Source organism: Geospiza fortis, unplaced genomic scaffold (genome assembly GCF_000277835.1).
Source record: "Geospiza fortis unplaced genomic scaffold, GeoFor_1.0 scaffold112, whole genome shotgun sequence".
Taxonomy (NCBI): domain Eukaryota; kingdom Metazoa; phylum Chordata; class Aves; order Passeriformes; family Thraupidae; genus Geospiza; species Geospiza fortis.
In genome coordinates, this window is record NW_005054298.1 from 9,605,350 (window position 1) to 9,628,288 (window position 22,939).

Here is a 22,939-nt window from a genome sequence, read left to right on the forward strand (position 1 = left end):
CTATTCAGACAGTTATGGTAGTTGTATTCCTAATTATTTTTGTTTCTTTTCCCAGGTGTAATTAATACTGCCTGTGATGCAGAGAGGCTCAGAGGCTGAGAGAGATTTGACTAGAAGCCAAGAAAACACTAGATTGAAATGACTTCAGGCAGAAAGCCCTGTGTTTAAGGAGAGTACTTGGGAAAATACAAGGGATGTTTACGAGATGTTCTTAATCACCAATCATTGCCAGGGAGGCAAATCAAGAGACTGTATTTCAGCAGGTTAAAAGGGGTGAGAAGAGTGCTGTGCATTGCTCTTTAGTCCATAAAGAAATGTCACAAGCACCATGCTGTAACTGCACATTGAGGAAGGCTGGGTAGAAGGCAGCATCCCCATGATTTAAGTTTCACAGTTCAGCTACATTAGCAGACTAATATATTGTATTCTTGGTTCTTCTATATGGCACTCCTGGCAGAGGAGCAGGGCTCAGTACAAATCACTGCAATAATTAAAAGTGATCTTGGCCTCAACCAAACTAACTCTCTACAGAAAGCAGAAACCACAGAGAGAGAAATGGAAAAACAGAGGATGAAAAATATTAAAGTACTAGCACAGGATTCGGAAGGGCTGAGGCACAGAGCCACTCTGAGCAGCCAGGGCTATTGCAGGGACTTATGCAGATGGGACCACAAACTGGAATCCTTGGCACAGTGACATGGGACACATTTACCTCAGCTGGCCCTGTTACCAGAGGCTCTGGGGCAATTTTCTTAGTGTTATATTTTTAATGCAACTTGTCTATCTGGTTTCTCATCTGGTGAAAGAGGCTTGCAGCCATGGAAGAGGGGTCTGGCCAACATCACTTCAAGTGTGTGTGTTTTATGTACATAAATCTCTGCACTCACAGATGGCAGCATCTGCTTGTTCCCTCCAGGGCTGTACATCCCATTCCAGCTACTGGAATTGGAAAAAAAAAAAAGCCAGGTGCTTCATGGCTATATTTTTCCCCCGACGTATTTGGACTCTGCAGACAAGAACAGCTCCCATTAATTGCCCAACAGGGAGATGCTACTGCCAGGGAGTAGCTGATAACACTTTGCTCTGCTCATCACAACACAGCAGCCAAAGTCCCAGAGGGCAGCTTAGCAGTGTGTCCTGTCAGACCCAGTTTGTCTGTGTGCCTTTTTGGTGGAAAGGTTACAATGGGAACTAAGCTGATCACGTTCATCTCTGTGGCTCCAGCCAGCTGGACCAGGGTTGAAGCAGTGTGTCTGAGAGGCTGGCAGGCAGGAAAAGGAATCCACCCTCTCAGAAGTACTCAACCTCATCAGGGCTAGGCTGTTCAGAAAACCAAGCCTTGACTTTATCCTAGGCTGCAAATTAGCTGTACAGACAGTGAGAGGAGGAAACAGATGTACAACCTCACCAACCTCCTCCCTCAAGACTTTGTCCCTCTTCCTCCTATGCATAATCTACAAAATCTTGGAAGATCAGACTTTAGTTCAGTAAGCTAAATGTGAGGATAGAGCAGACTGTTTCTGCAATTTTTTTGAGTGTGAGGCACCACCAGGTACAATATTTTAAAGACCACAAGCAGAGCCAGCTCTTGGCAGATGGTTATAACTCTTTGCAGTGCTCTGGGTCAATGTTACCTACTCAGGGATGGCAAGAGACCAGCACAAACCACAGATAACATGATTTTCTATGGAGGATTTCTATCAAGGAAAAGATTTTACTTCTTTTTAACCCATGCAATCTGACACGATCACAGTGGAAGGTGGAACAAATTCACACCCGCTTATGTAGGTACCAAAACTTTTTCAAATCCCTTTGATAACAGGCTGCCTTCAGAGGGCTGCTGCCCAGGGATCAGAAAGTGGACAAAGCAAGTAAGAGTCACCAATACAGGAACAAAAGCACTACCAGAGAGTAGAAGGGGAGTATGTTACCATTACAAGAACACTTACATTAGTTATCACGACGGTGTATGAGGCACCAAAGTCAAGCAGCCCCAGCTCCAGGGGGAACTCTCCTGTTTCAGTTATGCATTTTCCATTATTATATCTAGATAAAAGGATGAAGGACAGTATTTCCCAGTTAATTCCACAAACAAAGAACACAGAGCAGAGCTATCAAACACACCCCTGAAATGGAGCAGGGAGGATGCAAGATGTAAAAATGCAGTAGCATTTACATCAGACAATCACTGGAGTTCTTGATATCTTATCCTTCCAGAAGCACTTAGACACTGACTGGAATTTACCTAATGACCCAGGCCATTGCTAACATTTTTAATGGTTTCTGCTCTTTCTTAGTGCTGATGTAATTTTTTTCCTCCCCTTAGGTTTTTTTTTTCCTCCCAAATTTTGCTGCATTTCTTCAGGAAATGTAGGGCAGACAAGTAGTCAACAGGATCTCAGAGATGTGAACCCAGAAGCAACTTTGTTTCCTTTCAATAGAGCAAATTAGCCTTCATATTTGTTCTTCTGATTTTGGATGTGTGAGATGGCACAGAGGCTCAGTAGCATTGCCACAATGACTGCTGCGTCCTACTAAATTGCAGCAATAAATATTTTGGATGGAGCTGATGCAGAGAAAAGCCATGAAGCTTGTTTTGAAACATTGGAAATGCTGGAAATACCCTACAAGAGCAAACTCCAGTGCTGCCAAACCAAGGCCATATGGAGCCCCTGTCTAACAAGCCCAGCCTGCAAAGCCATGTAATGCTACTTGATGTGACCAGCCCACATACTAACGCTTGGTAGCATGGAATATCAGCTGGCCTTTCCCTGAGAGCACCCTAACACGAGGAGCTTGGGCCTGAGAGAGTAACAAAATAAAGCTAGCACTAAATGGCAGAGGAGACTTTACCATGTCCCACCTTACTCCACTGGCAGATGCACAGGTACGGCCAGCCTCTTCCCTCCAGGCCCCACATAATGTGAATAAAAACTTCTGCACACACGTGACTGGCCTGGAGCACCTGCTCTGCACTGAGTTGATAATTCTGCTTTTTACAAACATCTGCCCCACAACCACATGCCAAGACAATAGCAATGCGGGTTTTGCTATTAGGCTGAGAAAAGTCTCTTTGTACCCAAGGAAATGCCTCAGCAAGGACCTTCAGCTCAGGAAGAGAGACTTACATGTCCCTCTCCAGCAGTGAGTACTCAGAAGCACTGTAGTTTTTCTGAACAGCAATGAAACTTTTGCCATCGATGGTGAGGTTGACATCTTGGCTCAAAGCATTAATGAACCTGCAAGAAACCATATTTCATTGACCTGTCACACAGGGCAGGAGAAGCATAATAGCAGACACTTTAGAAGTTTGCATAATCTCCCAAAGCATTCTGTAATTCCACAAGTTTATGAGAGTCTCTTCTGCAAGTTACCAAAATATTTGTTTGATTCATTGCCTAGTTTTTCAATACAAGATTATTTTCCCTGTTGCATAAGCTTACCCTCTTACTCTCTTTTCTATGAAAAGTGACCCTCACTTTTTGTGGTCTAGAACCTCCTGGCAATCCAGTCTCAGAGACCAACAAAGATTGCAGCAAATTCTGAGGAGGCTATGAAGATGATCAGAGGGCTGGGGCACCTCTCCTGTGGAGACAGGGTGAGAGAGTTGGGGCTGTTCAGCCTGGAGAAGAGAAAGCTCCAGGGAGACCTCAGACCACCTTCTAGTACCTGAAGAGGTCCTACAAGAGAGCTGGAGAGGGCCTTCTTACATGAGTATGGAGTTATAGGACTAGGAGGAATGCCTTTAAACTGAAAGAGGGTAGGGTTAAATTATGTTAGATTTTAGGAAGAATCTCTTCATTATGAAGGTGGTGAGACACCAGAACAGGTTGCCCAACAAAGTTGTGGATGCCTCATCTCCGGAAATGTTCAAGGCCAGGTTGGATCAGGCTTTGAGCAACCTGGTCTAGTGGGAGGTGTCCCTGTCCATGGCAGGGGTGTTGGTACAAGGTGATCTCAAGGTCCTTTCCAACCCAGACCATTCTGTGACACTGTGCTGACTGTTCCATGGCTGTGTGAGGGGACAGAGTCTCATCCTACCACAGGAAACTGTGAAGTTGTGCATCCTGATGAGCAGGTGCACCATGCTGGCAAAGAGCTTCTACCAGTGGCAAGGAGTTTTCTAGGATAATAAGATATCTTCACCAAAACTAAAAATTATATGGGAACAGTTTGTTTGGTGTTTTTTCATAGAGAAAAGACAATTTCCTTCTGGCAATTCAAAAATTGATAGTAAAACCAAGTGCTTTTCATTTGACGTATGTTTTAAGATGTTTTGGTTTTCAATTCTTTAAATGGGGGTGAAATCCCTGAAGTTAGTCAAGTGCTTAACAAAAGTAAATTTTTAGTGCAAAAATAGTTTCTTCCTAGTGAAACTTCTTTACAAATTCTTAAATGGAAAGTCTGGGGATTTTGTCAAAAATCTCAACAAGAAAATATAAAAAAAAATTCTGACTGAATCAAGTCTTCAAGGTATTTAGTCAGTAGAAACCTTCACAAGTACAGGACTATGAAGCAACACTGCTCTCCTAGTTTGTCTATACAGGCTTTCAGATAAAGGGGTTGGACATTGATTTTAAGGTTTGTTTTGTTTGGTTGGTTTTTTAATTTTGTGGTGGGTTCATTTTGTTGTTTTGGTTTTTTTTTTTCTAATTTCACTTTGCCCAAATCCTCTGGAAAGTCTACCTGGAATCCTGGGGGTTTTTTGGATTTTGTTTGTTTGTTTTTGTGGTTTTGTTTTGGGCTTTAGTCTTTGAGGGTTTTTTGCAAATTTGCATCTTCTGCACCTCAGCAGCCAGAACAAACCAGAACATGAGTGTTCATGGACTAAATGGAGTAACTCAAATTAGGAAGAGTGCACTAAGCAGAGCCCAATGCCCAGCTGAATTGTTTATGAGGATATAAAATTGTTGCTGCTTCCAATTTAGTAGACACTTGTACATGAGTTTGGGTGAACACCATGGGTTGGCCAATTTGCAAAGGACACAGCAACAGTTCCTATCCAAATTGCTGCTTCCCTTTCATCAGCGAGATGAATTTGCCACTTTTCCAAGGAAGGAGCTCTTTTATGTTGCCATCAGAGCCCAGAGTACCCTAGGCAGTGAGCAGCAATAGTTCTCAGCTCTGCATGGCATGTGTGGGAGGTGACACTTTGTCAAGCCTCCACAGCTGACACCCAAGTCTTGCATGAGAAGTGTGGACTGGATTCCAACCCGAGAACATCTGGGCTATGTTACATACAGATGCATTAGACAAAAGCACTTTCCCTCACCCAACCACCGCCAAATCCTCAAAAAAACCCCATTCCTACCTAACAGCTGCTAAACCATTTTCTGGCTTTGCTTCCAAGTCTGTAATCTAAAGAGAGGAAGAAAAAAAAACCATCAAACATATTTATTAACGCTGCCTTACAATGTGTGGCAGACAATAGTGGTGTCTGCAGAGTCACACATGTGCTGCAAAGCCTGTGGAAACCGACTGGACTCTCACATAAGCTTTACATCAGGCCACAGCTGGGGAGCCCTGGTACAATGAAGCCAATGGCAAAACTTCATCTCCTCCAAGGGCTTAAGATGAGATCATATCTTTTTTCCTCATCTCTTCTGTAACAAAGGCTACTGAGTTTCAGCCAGTCACCCTTCTACTGAGGCATGTAACACTCTCCAAAAAAAGTATTTTTCTTGATCTTGAGCTAGCAGGAGAGCATTATTCACATTAGCATCTTTCAGTGACTAGTTACAATTAAACTTGAGTGCCTTACTCCTACAAAATCTGCAAATGCCTAACTTTCAGACCCTGATTCTTGTCATATTCACGGACTTCACAGAAGTCTAAAACTGAGAGGAACTGCTAGATTACTATACTGATGATCACGCATCACTCATGCTTTCCCTGATCCTCAGTACTCAAGAGATTAAACTGTTGTAATGTGCGGGCACAGAGTAGGAGAAACCAAGATGTTTGTGCTCACAAACAGATCCCTGCAATGTCCATCTGCATGGGCACACTGGGAAGTGAGAGTCTCCCTCCTGGAGACCACAGCTAGAACAATAGCTAGATAGTTAAGCAACATTCATCTGGAGAAAGCTGTTTGGTGTACAATGCTGAAAAAACACAGTTAAGACACAGCCCTGCCCTGGAGTTTGTATGTCACAAAAAAAGAACACAAAGCAAAGCTCTTGGCTGGTAGAAATCCAGAACTGTGCCATGTCCACTGAAGATGGCAGGGCAATTTCAATTTGCACTGCCCACAGATGGAACCCAGGCAAGCCAAAAGGGACTTTAGAAACTGGCTCTCTCTCAAAATTTTCTGGCCCTTTCTCCACACTTTTTTTCCTGATGCAAAACCCTGAGTTTCTGAGACCAGGGATCCAGAATTTCAGTATATCTATTAATGTCTATTGTACTTCAGAGTAATATGCTACCCACAAATAACATATGCCCTAAATAATAAATAGCCACAGTGAATAATAAATGTCAGAGCAATAAATAATCAACGCCAACATCATTTTTTTTCCATGGGAGACACAAGGGGATGAATACTCTCATTCATTGCAGACAAACCAGCCAAACTATTACTCGTTTTCACTGATGATCCCCAGAGCTCTCAAATTCATTTCCTGCCTACTCAACAGCCCACAGAGGAGAAGAAACCAATTTGAGATAGGATCCTTCCAGGAAAGCACTCCCACCTGAGTGAGTGGGCCAACCCAGCACTGAGGGAGGTAACTCAAGAGTGAGCCCTGCAACACAGCAGTGATGCTGGCACTGCTTTCCTTGTGTTGCAATGCTGGAAAAGTATAATTTATCACACTGTCTTCCACATCTCCCTTGTCTAGAGCAGTGAATGACAGGTCAATAGCACCACCCAACAGCACAGCTGCTTCCCAGCACATGAGAGCCTGCCTGTGCCAGGGTGGGCATTAATTTAAGCACAGTCTAGACAGCTGGGGTGGCATAGATGTACTTGAGCTCTGAGACTGCTATGCTCCAAACCTGTTGAAGGCTTTTGCTTCTTAAAGACTGTATGAAAATCACAAGTATCCATTTCCTAAAGAAACAGCACACAGCTTTCAGGGTCACAGGGAAACTTGGTGCGCTATTGAGCCCCAGACTCCAAATCAAAAAGTCTAATCATCAGCAAAAAACCTTGATGCTATGACAAAATAAATTCTTTAAATTAATTTAAAAAAAGTTATATGGTTTCTACTATATAATATTGAATGCTTGGTATGGCTACCCTGCAAGGTAAAAGGCTCAGGAACTGCAAAGAGAATGGATATTTAAGTATGAGGACAGATTCTGATGGCATTTACACATCTGCCACAATGTGCAATAACACCATGAATTTCAAGAGAGCTTCTTAGGATACAGCTATGCATAAAAGATATCAGAATCTGCCCTACACATCCCATATGCCCCTCTTTGATCGTTGCAGAAATACACAGAAGTCCAAATACAGCCAGCTCTGCTGCAGAGCCCGAAATGAGCTTAATCATTTATTCTGTTCAGCAAAACAAATGGGCCTTCTGTGCTTTTTCACTAAACACTTGCAATAACTAATCCCAGAATCATTCCTCTGATGCTTTTATTCCATGGCCAGCTCTAGAGCCTCTTTAACATCTTTGCTTTATAGAGCCATCTTTGGGGGAAAACCCCTGGCTCTGTTTCCCCAGCTTTTTCCAGCTCTGCTGCCTAGCAGGCATGACTCTGCTCTCCCACTGCAGCACTCAGTGGATTAAAGTGTGCCCAGAAACTCTCAGATGCCACAACGCCTCTATTAATCAACCAGCAGAAATGTGTACAGATCCAGTGCCTCTAGCTAAGAAGTGAGTTTTAGACCATCTGAGAGCAAGCAGACAGACATTGCAACTGAGCAAATGAATTAATGAGCCTATTACCCCATTGTAGCATCACAGCCATTGAATTAATACTGTATTTACACTTCACTCCCACACTCACTAAGCGGCTTGATAGGCTTCCTTCTGCCTCAAAAACAATTAAGCTGTATACTGATTTTTCCTTCACGGTGTAGTTAAAAGCAAGAGTCAATCCTTGATGTTGCAGGGTGAAGTGAAGGCTCTGTTGCTCTCCATTCAATATTAATTTTGAGTACTCAGCTGGGTTCTGTGGAAGAAAATAAAGTTGGTTACACTTTCTTCAGATAAGAAAGGATTTGTATTTTCCTACCAGGTGCAACACTATCCCCTCTTTAAGGGAGTCTGTAATCCTGTTATGCTCTGTTCCTAATTACAGGTGAATGTAAGGTGTATCCTTTGCTGGGGAAATTCTTCTCCAAATGTTCAATTTCTGATTCATACAACAGAGATATTATGCTTCATTTGTTAAGCTATTCCCATGCACTTCTAAGGCAATGGAGCAGAACAAGCTTTTGCATCTGTGGGCTTTATTAGAAAATGCCTGAAAAAAACTCCACCCTTTCTTCAATGATGTGCAAGTCAGGCCTTTCAGTCCCAAATACATGCTTACCTGAAAAGACTCCACAGGCTGCTGAAATAGGTCCTTGTCTTGGATTGCCACTTGAACAGGGTTCTTTGCCAAATTCAGGACCCGAATTAAACTTTCTTTAGGGACAAGTCGAGGCATATCAGTTTCCTAATTAAAGTAAAAGGCTTTAAGTGCCATCTGTATGCTTTATTAGCACTTTAATATATCTTCATTTTTAGCCATAATAGTCTTCCTCTCCGTAATGACACTTTTCCATCCCTTCCTCAACAGAAGTTGCACTCAGAGAAAACGGAACATAAATAATTTTTAGGGAGGTTTCCTCATAGTAGCTCAATGGCCAACCCATCATTCCTCCCAAAAATTGCTCTTCACACCACTAAGTGTACCGACTGCACACCTACTGAGGAGGTAGAACAATGTCACAGCTTTCATTATACAGCTCCCTCATGCCTGGATTTAACCACCTGCCACATCAGAATGGAAAAATTTGTGCTTAGCTTCCAAAAGCAGTGACCAGAATAATTATTTCCCACTGCAGTCAGTGACTGGGAAAAGAATCAGACCAGAAGTTAAGTAGTTTTGAAAATCCCAGTCCAGCTTCATGTCTGTAATCAGTGCTTTTGCATTACTGGACCTTGCTATCTATACAGCTGACTGTATAGATATTATTCCTTGTTTTCTGAGAGAGGTAAGCTGATGCCTCCAGCACTGAGGTATCTCCTTCTGTCAGGAACCATTTCCTAGAAAGAGTACATCAATCAGTGTCAGCCTTGTACTACCTGCAGAGCTAATATTTTTTTTTAAACTTCTCTTTTTTTCTCATTTTATTTTCAAGTAGCTGCAAGCAATACTGCAGAGCTATTTATTTTTCTTCTATCTTATCTGATAATTTGGGTATTGCAGGCAGGGCATTTTGAACCTAACTGGGTGGGGAGACACACTGCCAAAGAAGTCAGAATGAGCTGATTTCCTTGTATCCATATGTTGCTTTGGACCAACAGGCAGATAATATTATCCAGCAAATTCCATTACTGTAGCTTTTCACTTCTGCTACCCACAGTCATGTGAAGGTGGACCATCTTACCCTCCTCTTTGCTAGATCTTAAAATGCCTTTAGGGTAAAATTTTCATGCACAGGGAGAGGGAACCTCTCACCCCCAGCCAGAGCAAACTTTAGTGCTTGGCCAGAGATTCTGGTGGTGGAAATGAGAGCATTTCTTTGCTCACATAAAGAGATCAGAAAAAAGACCTGAACCCACACAGTCTCATTTCAGTGGGAGGCTCGTTAGGGGATTCACCTGAGGAACCAGCAGATGTTAATCCAGGGCTGTGAGCCAGCCACTCTAACAGAACATTTTAAGTATACATAGAAGCTTTAAAAATTAATCCTATAGTAACTTTTGTGAGACAAAGGTCAGCCAAAGTCTACACAATGCTGGTCATGAGCCAGAAACAAACAGTACAAATCTGCAGGAGCTAACATGGAATTTATGAGATGTGCTGCCATCCTCTCTGGGGATGCCTGGCAGTCCCTGATGTCTGTGTCAGCATTCACCTGCCTCCCCAGAGAAACAATTTGGCTTGTAAAAAAGCCATCCCCATCATAAAGCAGGAAAGTGATTAAATTTTAGAATTTTGAAACAATTAAATAAAAAAACCAAAACCACCACACACACACAAAAGACCCCAAACAGAAAAGTATAGGCAAGCTACAGCAAGAAATAGGAGAGAGAACAGACTACCTTTTGGAAATTAATCACTAGCATTAACTAGATGTCTGTCAAGCACTTTGACGATGGAAATCTAGAATATAGACCAATACAGATGACCAGCACAGCAAAACTGCAAAGACTAGAAAGAAAGACACAGAGACAAAGAGAGGGAAAAGTAGACAATGTAAGAATTATCATTAGCAACTGGATCAGTATGCTCAACTGTAAAGAAAACATTACAAATTTTGATCAAGGAGCACAATGGCTTAAAGGATTATCTACCAGACATCACTAATAACAACCCATGGAAAGAAAGTATTTCTGAGGAATGCCTTGTGCTTTACTTACATTTATTTTGACTTCTATAACAGCTGCAAGTCCAAATGCCAGCCCTGCAAGGATCATACCTGTTGCCATTTTCCTAATAGGTCTATGGAGCAAATGAAAGAGGTACCATTAAGGAAAAAAAAGTGATTTAAACTATAGAATACCATTCCTCAGAGCCAAAGATGAGCCAAAACCATGTAATAAACTGTCCAACAGGCGGCACTCAGGATGACAGGCTGTTTAAATTGCCAATCTCTCAACTTAAAACTATTTTATTATTCTGCATGAGGCCAGCACTCACTAAGGCCAATTAAAACTGACATGCCATGAAAAGTTCCTTCCTTGCAAGTTTCATATTATCTTTTTCCCAGCTCTTCTAGTGGGAATAGCTCATGACATTATGTTAATCCATGATGTTGGAAGGAGCACCAGAAATTATGTATCTTCAAGTCCCTTTTGGGAAAGGCAAAAGAAAAGTAACATTCTATTTAGCAGTGGGAACAAGGAATAGAAAAATGTGTAGTTTATGTCACCAATGTTTCTGACCATCTGGGGCACCATTCTGGGTTATTTCTCATGCCAATACATTTACATTTCTAGGAAATAAAGAGCTTTCTTCTAAACTCAAGGCAAAGCTAGTGCAACTTTACGAGAATTAAGTGAGAAAATCTATATAAATCAGAATAATACAATCCAGAACAGCAGATTCAAACTGAGTATTGAGTTGTTGAGATTTGAGACAAATCTGGTTCTAGATTCAGTCATCTCCTCTCTTCGTAATGGTCTTTAGTCCTGGCATTTAATCCTGGTTGGTGCTTGAGTTTGTGCTGCTGGGTGAACTACGCTGTGATCTGGTCATCAGGCTGGAAATTTTCTGCCAAGTCAAGGCACAGTCCAGGCCATGGGCTCACAATGGTATCAGGGAGAAGCACAGGCTCTGATGTGTATCCTCCAAAAGCGGCACCATTGCAGGGCTGGACAATATTTTTGATATGTCTTCAGGTGCAAGTAATTCAGCACGATGGGGAAGGACCAGCAGGGTGAAGGGGAAGGCTTCTGAGGCACCTGCCACCCCTATTTTATGTGGTTTTGTCTGTCCAGCATTTTAGTTTGGATTAGGAGCATACTTTTTAAGCCAGTCACCCCACCTATCACCCTTTCCCATGCTATGGCTCACATGCAGAAGTGGTGCTGGGGCATAGAAACTTGTCTCCTTTCTGCTGAAATTCCACTGACAAAGGCACTCCAAGAGTGCACATAATGTACTTCCACTGCTACAGGGCATCAGTCCACAGAGGCAGAATACACACAGTCTGAAGTTAATTCACACAAATTGCACAATGTGGGTCTCATAAACAACCTGAGATCTGCTCCTATTATACTGCACTTCTTGCTAACATAGACTAAGGATAAAATGCTTGGCTCATGTGGAAATCTCCTTAGGCACTCACTGGCTCAGATCCTAGCCAGCATGGGACCATGAATTTGATCCCATGGGGACTTTTCAGGGAGGGAATTATTTAGGCAGGACCTGGGGAAACAAGGTGGAAAACATGTTGATCAAATTCAAAGTGACGCTACTTGTATCTGCTTTTGGAAAAATCTGTACAGAGCAGAATCCAACATCACTGAGTTTTACCCTCTGGCATTTCCATGAGAAAATGAGTCACTCCCTTCGGTGGAACAGGGTGATGCTGCCTCTTGGGACTGAAGTATACTCAAATATTGGGAAAGGTGAAGGGAAAATTGTGTTTCTCTTCCTTAAAAGCTATTCTGCACACTTACAGCAAAAGAAAAAGCACAGATGTATCTGCACTGTCCCCAAGTACTTACGTGAAATTCAATTTGCACATGTTTATCAGGGGGTAGAGCCCAAAGTCAAAAATTGGGATGAAGACAAGAATAAGAAGTGGATTTAAGAACTGCAATACAAAAGAATGGGAGTTCAGTGACTAGAAAGCAACTTTTAGTAATTAAACCCATAAAGCACTGTCTTCCAGAAATAATTCCATTACAGAGGGGACATGGACAAACACTTAAAACCTCCTTTTAAAATATAATCACAGTTTGCACTTAACAGCTTCTGCTATTTCGTTTTCACAGGCATGAATACATTTTGTTCCTATTCTCCCCTCCAAGAGGCAAGAAAGCATCACCGGCCCAGTTTCCCTGGAGAGAGAACTGAAAGATTATGTTTTTAAAGAGTACAACACCCACTGACAATAGAGACAGGTGACCTTTGGTGCTGTGGTGGGACCTTACAACAAATCAGCAACAATGGAAACATCTTGGGACTCCAGCAAAATCCCAGAGGAACAGGCACTATTCTGTGAGATTGGCAATTGCTCACACTTCAACACAACAAAGTAATCCCCCAGGAACAAAATTTCTCCTGGTAGGGGCACAGCTTGCCTGCCAGCCAGAAGTGGCTGAGCAAGAAAATAGAGAGCAATGAAGAACAAGCAGGGAAAAATGTTTCAGTTCCAAAGGAAGATTTCAGGGAACAGAAGATCTTTGAATTTCTCCAGAGCTATTCACCATAAGAATTGTAATCAACTGGACAACATAGCACCATCTTGCTTTCTTATTTTCATATCCCCTGCAGAAAGGGAGAAACCAAACTTCAAGAGCAATGTTCATCCCAGGACAGGAGCCTGTTAAAAGGAGATACAGGTTGTATTCTCCATGTGCCAGCACTAGCTCAAGAATTATTATGGTGGTGTGTTACCCCACACCTCTGCACTGCTCTGCAGGAGTCAACTTCTGCATTAGGACATCCTCAGGGTCTTCTGAACCCCAAGCTTGCAAAGCAGCCTGTGAACAATAAGGCAGAGGCCACACCACAGCAACCAGCAGGAGCACTGCTATCACCTTGAAAAGGAGCAGAGAATGGCCACTGGTCCCATGAGAAAAATATAAATGAGAGAAAAGAAGAAGATCTATTCTAAGGGTAATTTCCTACCCTGTAATATCTTTTACCTGCATTTGGTCAGGCTGAAGGACATATATTCCCTGAAACAAAAAGATATTCCAAGTGATTCATAAACACTATAACATATCAGTGCATATGGTAAATAAGTAATCGGTCCCAGAGAGGCCTTTGCAGCCAAGGTGGTTTCCTCAAATGCTTTATGTTGGCTTTAGCAGCTGATATTGTGCTCTTGACACTTTTTGTCTAAGGACACAGTGTTTAATAAGATCATTTTGCAGAAGGAAGCTGCACTCAATCCTTGGTATTTGGCAGCTGTGACACAGCTTGTGACAGGTACTGAGGCTCATCCTTCAGGCTGGCTGAGCCATGAACTAGGTGAGTGGAGAAGGATGGGCGTGTTAGTGTCCAAGCTGGGAGGCAGGCTTAGAGCTTTTTCCCTTCCTGCTTCTATGATGTGAAAAGCCCCAATCCTATAAGTGAGTGTTCCTAAACTTCAGGACCCTGTGAGCTATGTTGGCATTTCTCCCAAGTTCCCAAAAGGATAATAGAAGACAATCCTTGAGCCAGTGGGCTGCACAAACACCTCTTTCCTCCCCCCATCTGCATCTAAGAGGCTTTGGACGACTGCAGCTTCCAGGTTTGAGGCAAGAGTCCTCAAGGCTGTAAGAGGTACGTCACACTTGCATCACTATCCCAGCCCCCACAAATGGGCAAGGTCAACAGGAATGGATGGATGAGGGATCTGAGACTCCAAAAGGAACCATGGACCTGTCTCCAGGGAGGAACTGGTAGTTTTCTGAACTCCATTCGATGCTTTTCATTTGAAATTAGGATGAAGGAGATGGGGGGGGGTTCAGGGTCAGGGGGAAGAGTGCAGGAGGGAAGAAATTATGAAGGAAATAATGTATTTCCAAGAAAATGCTGAGGGGGTTCTCTCCTGTCTGCCAGTCCTGTCCTGGGCTGAGTCTAGACTGGCTGCCTGTCTCTGCCCACAGCTGCCTCCTAGGAGAGTGGAAAAATTCCAGGCAAATACCCCCTCCTGCCACTTTGCACACACTATAGAAATGTGCCATTAGGAAATGAGCCTGCAAATATTTCATCTGACACTAAATCATTCCCTGCTTGACTCCAGACTTCCTAGCTGAGCCCTTGTCTACCGAACTGAAAGTCACAGAGTATTACAAACACGAACTCCAACAAGCCTAAGGGTGGGATCACTCCAATGCTGCAGTTAATTTTCACCTTCTTGAGAAGGGGCAGCTCATGAGGGGAGAGCAGAGAGAGGAGACTGAAACAAAAGCCAAGGAGCTATCCAAGCTGGTGTGACAAAAGAAAAAAGAGCCTTGAATCTATCTGTCTTTCCTCACCTGGGAGAGGCCAGTAGTGACACCTGGGGATACTTAGCTCTCCTGCTAATGGATCACTAAGTGCATGTGAGCAAAACACCACAAAACTAATGTTTTAGATATACATCACGTAGACTGTACGGACTTTGTTCTGTCTTTCTGAGGTGGATAAATATTACCCAAGGTGTAGTCTTTTTCATGCCTCATTTGAACTAATTAAGCCTAATGAGTATCACATATTGAGAGCCCAATTTTTAACAGGAGTGACATAGAAGGTCTCAAATTTACGGCTTTAAGACAATTTTAAACTGGAAAGTGGACACTTACAATCCTAGATTTTGATGTGAGCATCTGCAGGCAAGATCTAGATGGCCTGTTGAAACATCTAGACGGCCTGTCAGCCCAGTGTGGGGACACCTTCAGGCAGATAGCTGATCTACATTTATCTGCTACTGTAGCCATTCACACCGTTGAAAACCTTTATGGAAACTAGCTAGTTAATCCCTATCACATCTTTAACCTATACACCAGATACCTGATGATTTTGAGAAGCTTCATTAATGTATCACCAAGTGATCCAGTGCAGAAATGTACAACAGCTCTAGTCACACCTTAAAAGGGCTGACTGACGTGTCTGCTTTCCATGGGAGCAGCAGGCTGAAAATCCTACCTGCTCTAGGTTACAGGGCCACTGGCTGCCAGCAGGTCAGCATCCCTGACCTTGTAGGCTGCTGATGGCTCCCCAGCCCTCACTTCTAGCTGAGATGAACTGTGATGAACTGAACATGGCTGCAGGAACAGAGCCTCTGGCTTCTAATCACCAAAAGTGAGACTCACCCAGATTCACCAAGCAGACGCTCTTAGTACTGCAAGACTCCGGTTAATAAGCAAGAGCAGGGATGTTACTACTAGTCTTACCAGCCCTGATGACATTAAGTACTTACAAAATCAGCATTCATTTTTGTGGCTTGCAAAGTCCACCTGGATCCCTAAAGAGAAAACAAACAGTGGTGAAGCCTTCAAGATGTTCTGTGGGGCTAGAAAACACGGGGACAGAGAAGGTGACAGTGATGGAGCTCTTATTTCCCATCTATTCCTTCCCTTCCCTGTAAGACCTGTCATTAGGCAGGGCACATTCTCCCCTCTCAATCTCCTGTGCCAGACTCCTGGCAGGACTCTGAGGGGCTGACCAGGAGTGATGGTGGAAGGCCCTGAACACTTGGTAGGAGTGTGGCCCGCTGTGTCCCCAGGATGCTTTGGAGTTACCCCAAAAGGACAGAGGTGCCAACCAAGGCTTGAAGGCAGAGCTGTACCTGCCGTACTGTACCTGCTGATCAAACAGGGCCCAGAACATTGGCAGTGGTATGAAGAGGAAGAGAACACGAGTCACCATTTTAACCTCCCCAATCAGCTGTTTCTAAAAGGGAACAGGCAAAAAGGTAAGGTAGGGGTGTAAAGCCAACAGGCGATTCAAGCCACAAAGCATAAGTCCTATTTCTTTCTGCATGGCAGTTCTTAATTTCTCTTCCTTGTGACATTGGATATATTTGCATTTCTACATTTCAGTGCAGCACTTAAAATGTCCATTAAGGGTCAGGAGAGTACAGATGTGGGAAGGGACAGGAAAATGTATGTGAGGAATGGTGTGGCCAGGCTAGTCCTACTCTCTCCCCTGTCTGTCTGCCGATCTCCCCCTTCCCACTCCAAACCTACCAGGTAGAGCATCACTCACTGAGTATTTTTCTGAAGCCCAGTCCAGCCAGTGATCTCTCTTTGGAATCTCACGGGAGCGGTTTTTCAGACGGTTTTTAATAGCAAACTAGGGAGAAAAACAGGTGAGTAACTCACTCATGCCATATCTACCCTTGTCACACTCCCAACTCAAGGCTACCTTCCCCATCTCCAAATGTAAGCAGTGCCAGAACATTGAGGGGGGTGGGTTGCTGGGTACCTCTAAAATCTCAGATTGGAGGCTTTATGATAAATTGTTTGCAGGGAAGTTTCTATGACACCAGTTGACTAAAGGTATGAAGAATCACAGAATTACTGAATCTTAGAATATCCTGAGTTGGAAGGAACCCACAAGGGTCATCGAAGTCCAGCTCCTGGCCTGTTTATGCTGGTTATGCTCCAGTCACTGAACACACTGACAAAAAAAGTGGCAGACCTCACTTAGAAATTCGATCTTTAAGATCCTGCCTGTTTCCCCAAGGTAAATCTGGCACTAGGACTGACCTAGATAAAGAGAAAACATCTGCTGTTAGCAACAGCTTCCTGAAATAGAAACATCATTATCCACCTAATAATAAGAGAGTATTTTTCACATACTGTATTCAGCTCACACACCATGAAAAACAATTTATAAGGCTCTAATGCAACTTCAGCAAGTGTCTCTTGCATTTACATGAACATGCTGAATGTCCATAAAGTGAATGTGTGCTATTACTGTCTGCTGAACTGATAAAGTTCAGAAATATTATTTAACTGACAAAAAAAAAAAAAGAGTCATATATCTGATACTCTCTGAGTTTCTGAATTTTCCTTTCAGTTCAGTTTCCACCAGTATCTGCCACTTGTGGTTCTACTATATGGACATCAACTGAACAGTTTGTGGGGCTAAGGAAAAACAACTGAAATGCTGAAAAAATAAACTAGGACCTAAATGTGTTTCTAATTCCTTACAGCTCATCAGCAAGACATCCCAAAGCATAGAGAAGACGTCCAAAAGTCACCTCCCCTTTCTCTTTGTACCTTTTTGTCCTGCAGCCTCTGACTCGCATGAAAAAGAAAATTACACACTTACACCGATGCATTTGCACACTTCCAGCAAGACATTTCCTTGTGGTGGTGTTTTTCTGTACAGTCCACTTCCAGCAATGAACACAACTGAAAAAAAAATTATTATCCAAATGGGGATTCACATGGCTGAAGCTCAGTCCTGCACTGGCTTCTGGGGAGGATCACCCACCCCTGTATTCAACATAAATTCTCTGCCCTTGGGGTGCACAGGATTGCACTTCTAACTAAATAAATATACAGGAGTCCTTTAATGCCTACAGATGGAAGAAAATGCAACATCCTACAAGAGACAGTGTGATCCCTAGAAAGTCATCACTCTCCTAATATCTGCTCTGGCACAATAGGCCTCCACATGTGATTTACTCTGGGAACCAAAACTTTGAAAATTCACTTTGTCTATGCTTTTTGTAGACTAGACTCATAGTACAATCCACATTTAATTGCTGCACCTGATGTTGGAAATCAACCCTCATTCATTGGAAACCTGTGAGGATTAATCCAGATAAACACAGGCTCTGTGCACTTGCATCTCACATACATTTCAATGGAAACTGCCCAAAGATCTCTGCCTCACACAGAGATGTTAACAGAAATCACCTCCATTTATGGTTTCCACAAAGGGATATACAATTTAAGAGACTCTTTTATCCTGGTTTTCTCCCTCAAAGCACAAAGAATATCAGAATGAGACTTCAAAATCCTGTCAGAGATGGAGTTACCGGATTGTGTATAATTTATCCTGTTCTATGAGAGTCTTCGAGGACACTGGAATTCCAAAGAGATTAGTGGGGAGAAGCACCTTAAAACTGAGCATGAAATCCATATAATTAACTAACCTGAACTTTTAAAACTAACCAATTGTCTGGGTCAGTCCACAGGCAATGGAGAATAGCAGATACTTCTGTCCTAGCACAGGAGGCCTGAGACACTGCAGGGAACACACCTTTGCTTTTACCTGACTAGGAAGACCTTTAGCATCCAGGTTTGACTTGCAGAACTTGAGAGACCTCTGAAGTCAGTTTAGGTGAGTAGCACTTTGCATTTGTGCAAAGTCACCTAGAGTGGGTAGCTGCACTACCTAATTTTTAGCATTTCTCTGTGAAGATGTTGGTCCTTTTAAAAATGTGATCCATTAGGTTTGCTGAAATACCTTTTGGTGATGCCATTGACTCCTTTGGGAGCTGATGTTCCTGCATTAGGTTTAGAATTTGCAATTAAATGGTATCAATCTACCCCATCCTTCAGGAACAGTAGTAGCCCAGAAAATCTCGCTCTAAATCTGCCTCTAAATCTATCCTTGCTTTCCATCAACACAGGTAGAGGGCCAGTCAGGGCCAAAAGGGTATTTTCTCCACTTCTGCATGCTACTCACATAGTCAAATATATCACTTCCCAGAGCATTTTAGCATGTTACAAAAGAACAGAGAGCTGCTTTGCCAGGCAGGACGTGGAATCTGGCAGCAGGACACTAGCTAAAAACACATTTCCCACCGATGCCCTCACTGAAACTGCAACATTTACACGTTCGTTTTCCCCTGGGCAACTACTGCTCTGCTAGAAACATTCAGCACAGCATGGTGCACACAGTGGGGCCCTAAACTGATAGGAACAGGCCACAGGGGAAAATAGAACCTTCTCAGGCCTGTGACCATGCACTTTTTTGAAAATAATTGCTGCAACGTTAGCTGTGGCCTGATGACATTTCTTCCATTTCCTGATTCTTCTCCCTGATGGAAATTTGAGTGGAAACAGCAACATTCACATTCTATGGGGGACAAACTTTTCAAATCCCAGATGCTGCAGTGAAATCACACAACTGCTTGGTCTCTCAGTGAAGGTAACAAGCTGAATGAGAAGTCACCCCATGCTCTGTCAAAAGCTCACACATGCAGTATAATAAGGGAACTGCTCTTCTCAGAGCTTGCAGCTGTGAAACTAAAGCTGATGGGGTGTCCTCTGTACTGGCTACCAAAGGAGTAACATTAAAAATGGGGAGATTGTTGAATGTTTTATAAAGGTTGAAGAAGAAATCTCGACAAGTACATTAATGGGGCTAAGATGCAATTGTTAAGAAGCACAGGGACTGTGCGTGTCTCCTGACACTTGGATAATAAGGATTTTTTATTGCAACGTAATAATAAGTTGTCACTGCAGTTGTGGGAATTACTGCAGCCAAGCAAAGTAAGACAGCTCAGAACAAACTAACATCTCATCTAGCTCCTTCTGCAACACACAGATTCAGCAGCAGAAGTCTGAGCCATTGAAGGTGGCCTTGAGCTGCAGGAAGCCCATGGAAAGGTTAGAAGTGCCATGTTAAGCTTCTGTTCTATAAGCTGGGGATCTCTAAGGACTCCTCAGATTGCAGTTCAAAGGCCATGCCTGCTCACAGGCAAAGCTGCAAGCCATCAGGAAAATCATTTTGGTGCCTTCCTTTGCATTAGAGCAAATCAATTATACTGCGACACATCCATGAGACCACCCCCTTAACAGTATCACAATAAAAGATAACAGTAAAACCATGCTCAGCCCATTATCCATCAACTACTGCTATTTATTGCTGCTCTGAACTGGGAATTGTTAGGTGACCTTGAACCCTTTCATTTCCCATCACAGTATCCATCCAGAATTAGTGAATTTGTGAATTTTCTCATCTATCCATGGACTCAAAACCGGTTAACTCCTATTTCCACTCACCAAGTGCCAACACCATCAGTGCTGCTGGGACACCAAAAGCCAGTGCATAACAATCCTCTCCAAAACATTTCACATCCCCTGAAAAAGAAGTCAGAAATAAAAGCAACTCATTACATCTAGACTTATGTTACTGGGGCTTTTGATTTGATTCCCTAAATCAGTCACTTCCCCTGGTTTTAAATCTTCTTTGCTGGTGCTTGACACTGTGAATTGAATCTCCTTGAAACAGTTGTCCTCCCTTGATGAAGACAATTTGGAAGCAGGGTTAGTGTCTGCCAGCAAAAGCAGCTGATAATGGAATATTGATGCAAACAGTTGAAGGGAAGGGGCAGACAAATAGGTATAAAGAAGTACTAGGAACTGTAATTGAGGGAAAAAAGCACAACATTTCAAATAACCTGAAGCTATTCTGTATTTGACTAGATCTAAATAACCAGTACTGTGCTGCACCAGTCTTAAATGAAAAACCTGAATCTGTCTTCATAGCGACCTACAGTGGACAAAGTGGGAGCCAATGCCTGCACTGTGTAAGTGGGAGCCCAGGATAAGCCCCAGAACTCCGGTTCCCTCTCTCACTACCACCAACCTCACTAGGACAGCCTGCTTCAAATGTCAGGTCTTGCAGCAGCCCATTAGGAAACCAGGTGTGTTACAGCATGGGTCGCATCAATCTGAGCTCTGGGTCACTGAAACCTGCGCCTCTTGGACCAGGTCAGCTCTTGCACCATGCTCTGCCTGCAAACAGCAAACCAGCAGTGGGCTCTGTGTTTGAATGCCAGGGGCCAGACATTACTGCATCCTCACATGGATAATGACAAAATGGCTAAAGTAAGCTAACAGAATTAACAGGAGGCCAATCCATGAAACCCTCAGCTGCTCATCTTTGTTGTAGCTGGAAAATCCCAGCTGCACAGCTGTGTGCATGCACAGCATTTATTTACTTATTTTCAGCAAATTAGCTAAAATCCAACAAAGCTGAGAGCATGGGCTCTCTGGGCACACTAAACTTTTAACATGTTAAATGAGTTGGACTTGTCTACCTAAAAGTATATATTTCATATTTGTACCAAATGTCTACAAACTGCATTTCTTGCTCTTCCAAGAAAAGATTTCACACTTAGCAAAAACATTTCTCTTTCCCCATCCTCTCCAGTTCCATGTTGCAACTAGTTTATACTGGCTCATGTTTTGATGCTTCAAGGAACTGGATTTTCATCTGCCCATTGACTGCTTTAAGCAAAAACCCTTCCCAACTGAATGCTGACCAAGAGACACCAGAGAATAAACAAGTAAGAGATACAGCATTTGTCTTTGTCCCTGTGCATGGTGTAAACATGAGACAAGAGCCTGTTTAAATGACACTCCAAACAAACAGAGCTTTCTGGAAGCCATGGAATGGAATGGAAAAAAGGCAACTAAATGTGAAGACTACCTTGTCCCTGTCCCCATCACCTATGGCCTGCTGCTCTGCCCCTGTGCCCGTATTTAGAGTGTGCCAATCCCTTTGGCTTCGAAGCGCTGCGATACAATGAACTAAGTGCAGCAAGGCTGGAGGACTAAAAAGGGTTTTGCAAGCAGGCTGGAATATAAAGTAGGTCTTAAATGGGGCATAGGCCTGTGCTTTGTCTTCAAGGCTAGTTGCTCAGGGCAGCAATCTTGCAAGCAGATCCATGCAGACAAGCCTGAGTGCCAGGACAGAGCCCTCCAGAAGTCAGCAGCACCCCGTGGGAGGGAGAAGGTAGGACTTTAAAACCAGCCCTGCTAAGTTTTTCAGCCCTGATACTGCACAGGACAGCAGAGCTCATTTCCCATCCATAGTTTACCTGAAGCCAAGTTCTTCACTGGCAGTAGGGAATAGATGACCATATAGGTCCTTCGACCTTTCATGTTTTAATTCTGCAGTTCAGGCTGGCTTTAAAATACAGCCAGGAATATAATTTCTGTGAGTTGTCTGCCTGTATCATAAATCTGTTATGCTGCTACAGCAGGATTAACAAGGTGTAAATGCAATACATTGACCACTCCACAGATAATATAATTTCTGCCATTCTGTTGTCATAAGAGTCTAACAATGCACAGTAGAGTAGTTAGAGGGCAGCTAATTTATTGTTTTATTCTAAATCCACACTGACCTCTTAATACAGGAGTTACAAACGTGGAGATCAAACTTCCAGCATTAATGGATAAATAGAAGATGGAAAAAAACTTGCTTCTCTCTGAGGTCTAAAACAAGAGAAGACAATGTCAATGTCATGGCTAATACACAGCATTGGGCCTGCAAATTGAACACTATCAATTCTCTGGTTAAGAAGGCTGGGTAAATATTGACACAAAGTGCATAAAATGTTAAGCAAACAAGCTCGTGTTCAGGTGATGGTAAACGCTCACACAAATCAGCTCACGTTACTCGAGAAGTGCTTTGGGGCTTTTTGGCATTTCAGAGGAAAAGCTGCTGCTTTGAGAGTGTTGTGAGACTGAAGGAGGGGAAAGCATTTACTTATTCAGAACAAGTAGCATGATTCAGATCCTTTGTCACCTAATTCAATCCAATTTGGCATGGTTTGACAAGCTCATAATTTCTTTCCATGTCTGAGCTCCTTTTTTTTTTCCCCTCCTCTCCAGCATACAAACCTGTATATTTTAAGGAACTGGTAATCACA

At 42.9% G+C, this 22,939-nt stretch overlaps 1 protein-coding gene across 1 annotated transcript in view; it reads right to left on the reverse strand.

Moving 5' to 3' along the window:
• The window catches only part of SLC15A2 (solute carrier family 15 member 2), a 40,136-nt gene that overhangs the window by 5,137 nt on the left and 12,060 nt on the right, over positions 1 to 22,939 (reverse strand). The window contains exons 6-19 of the mRNA XM_005415763.2: positions 22,412 to 22,502; positions 20,280 to 20,357; positions 17,590 to 17,672; positions 16,519 to 16,605; positions 16,114 to 16,203; positions 15,731 to 15,775; positions 13,488 to 13,520; positions 12,342 to 12,430; positions 10,530 to 10,611; positions 8,491 to 8,616; positions 7,963 to 8,127; positions 5,312 to 5,358; positions 3,129 to 3,239; positions 1,950 to 2,046 (exon numbers count right to left, since the gene is read on the reverse strand). Of these exons, the coding sequence (XP_005415820.1) occupies positions 1,950 to 2,046; positions 3,129 to 3,239; positions 5,312 to 5,358; positions 7,963 to 8,127; positions 8,491 to 8,616; positions 10,530 to 10,611; positions 12,342 to 12,430; positions 13,488 to 13,520; positions 15,731 to 15,775; positions 16,114 to 16,203; positions 16,519 to 16,605; positions 17,590 to 17,672; positions 20,280 to 20,357; positions 22,412 to 22,502 (1,224 nt within the window). The remainder of the gene's footprint in view (positions 1 to 1,949; positions 2,047 to 3,128; positions 3,240 to 5,311; positions 5,359 to 7,962; positions 8,128 to 8,490; positions 8,617 to 10,529; positions 10,612 to 12,341; positions 12,431 to 13,487; positions 13,521 to 15,730; positions 15,776 to 16,113; positions 16,204 to 16,518; positions 16,606 to 17,589; positions 17,673 to 20,279; positions 20,358 to 22,411; positions 22,503 to 22,939) is intronic.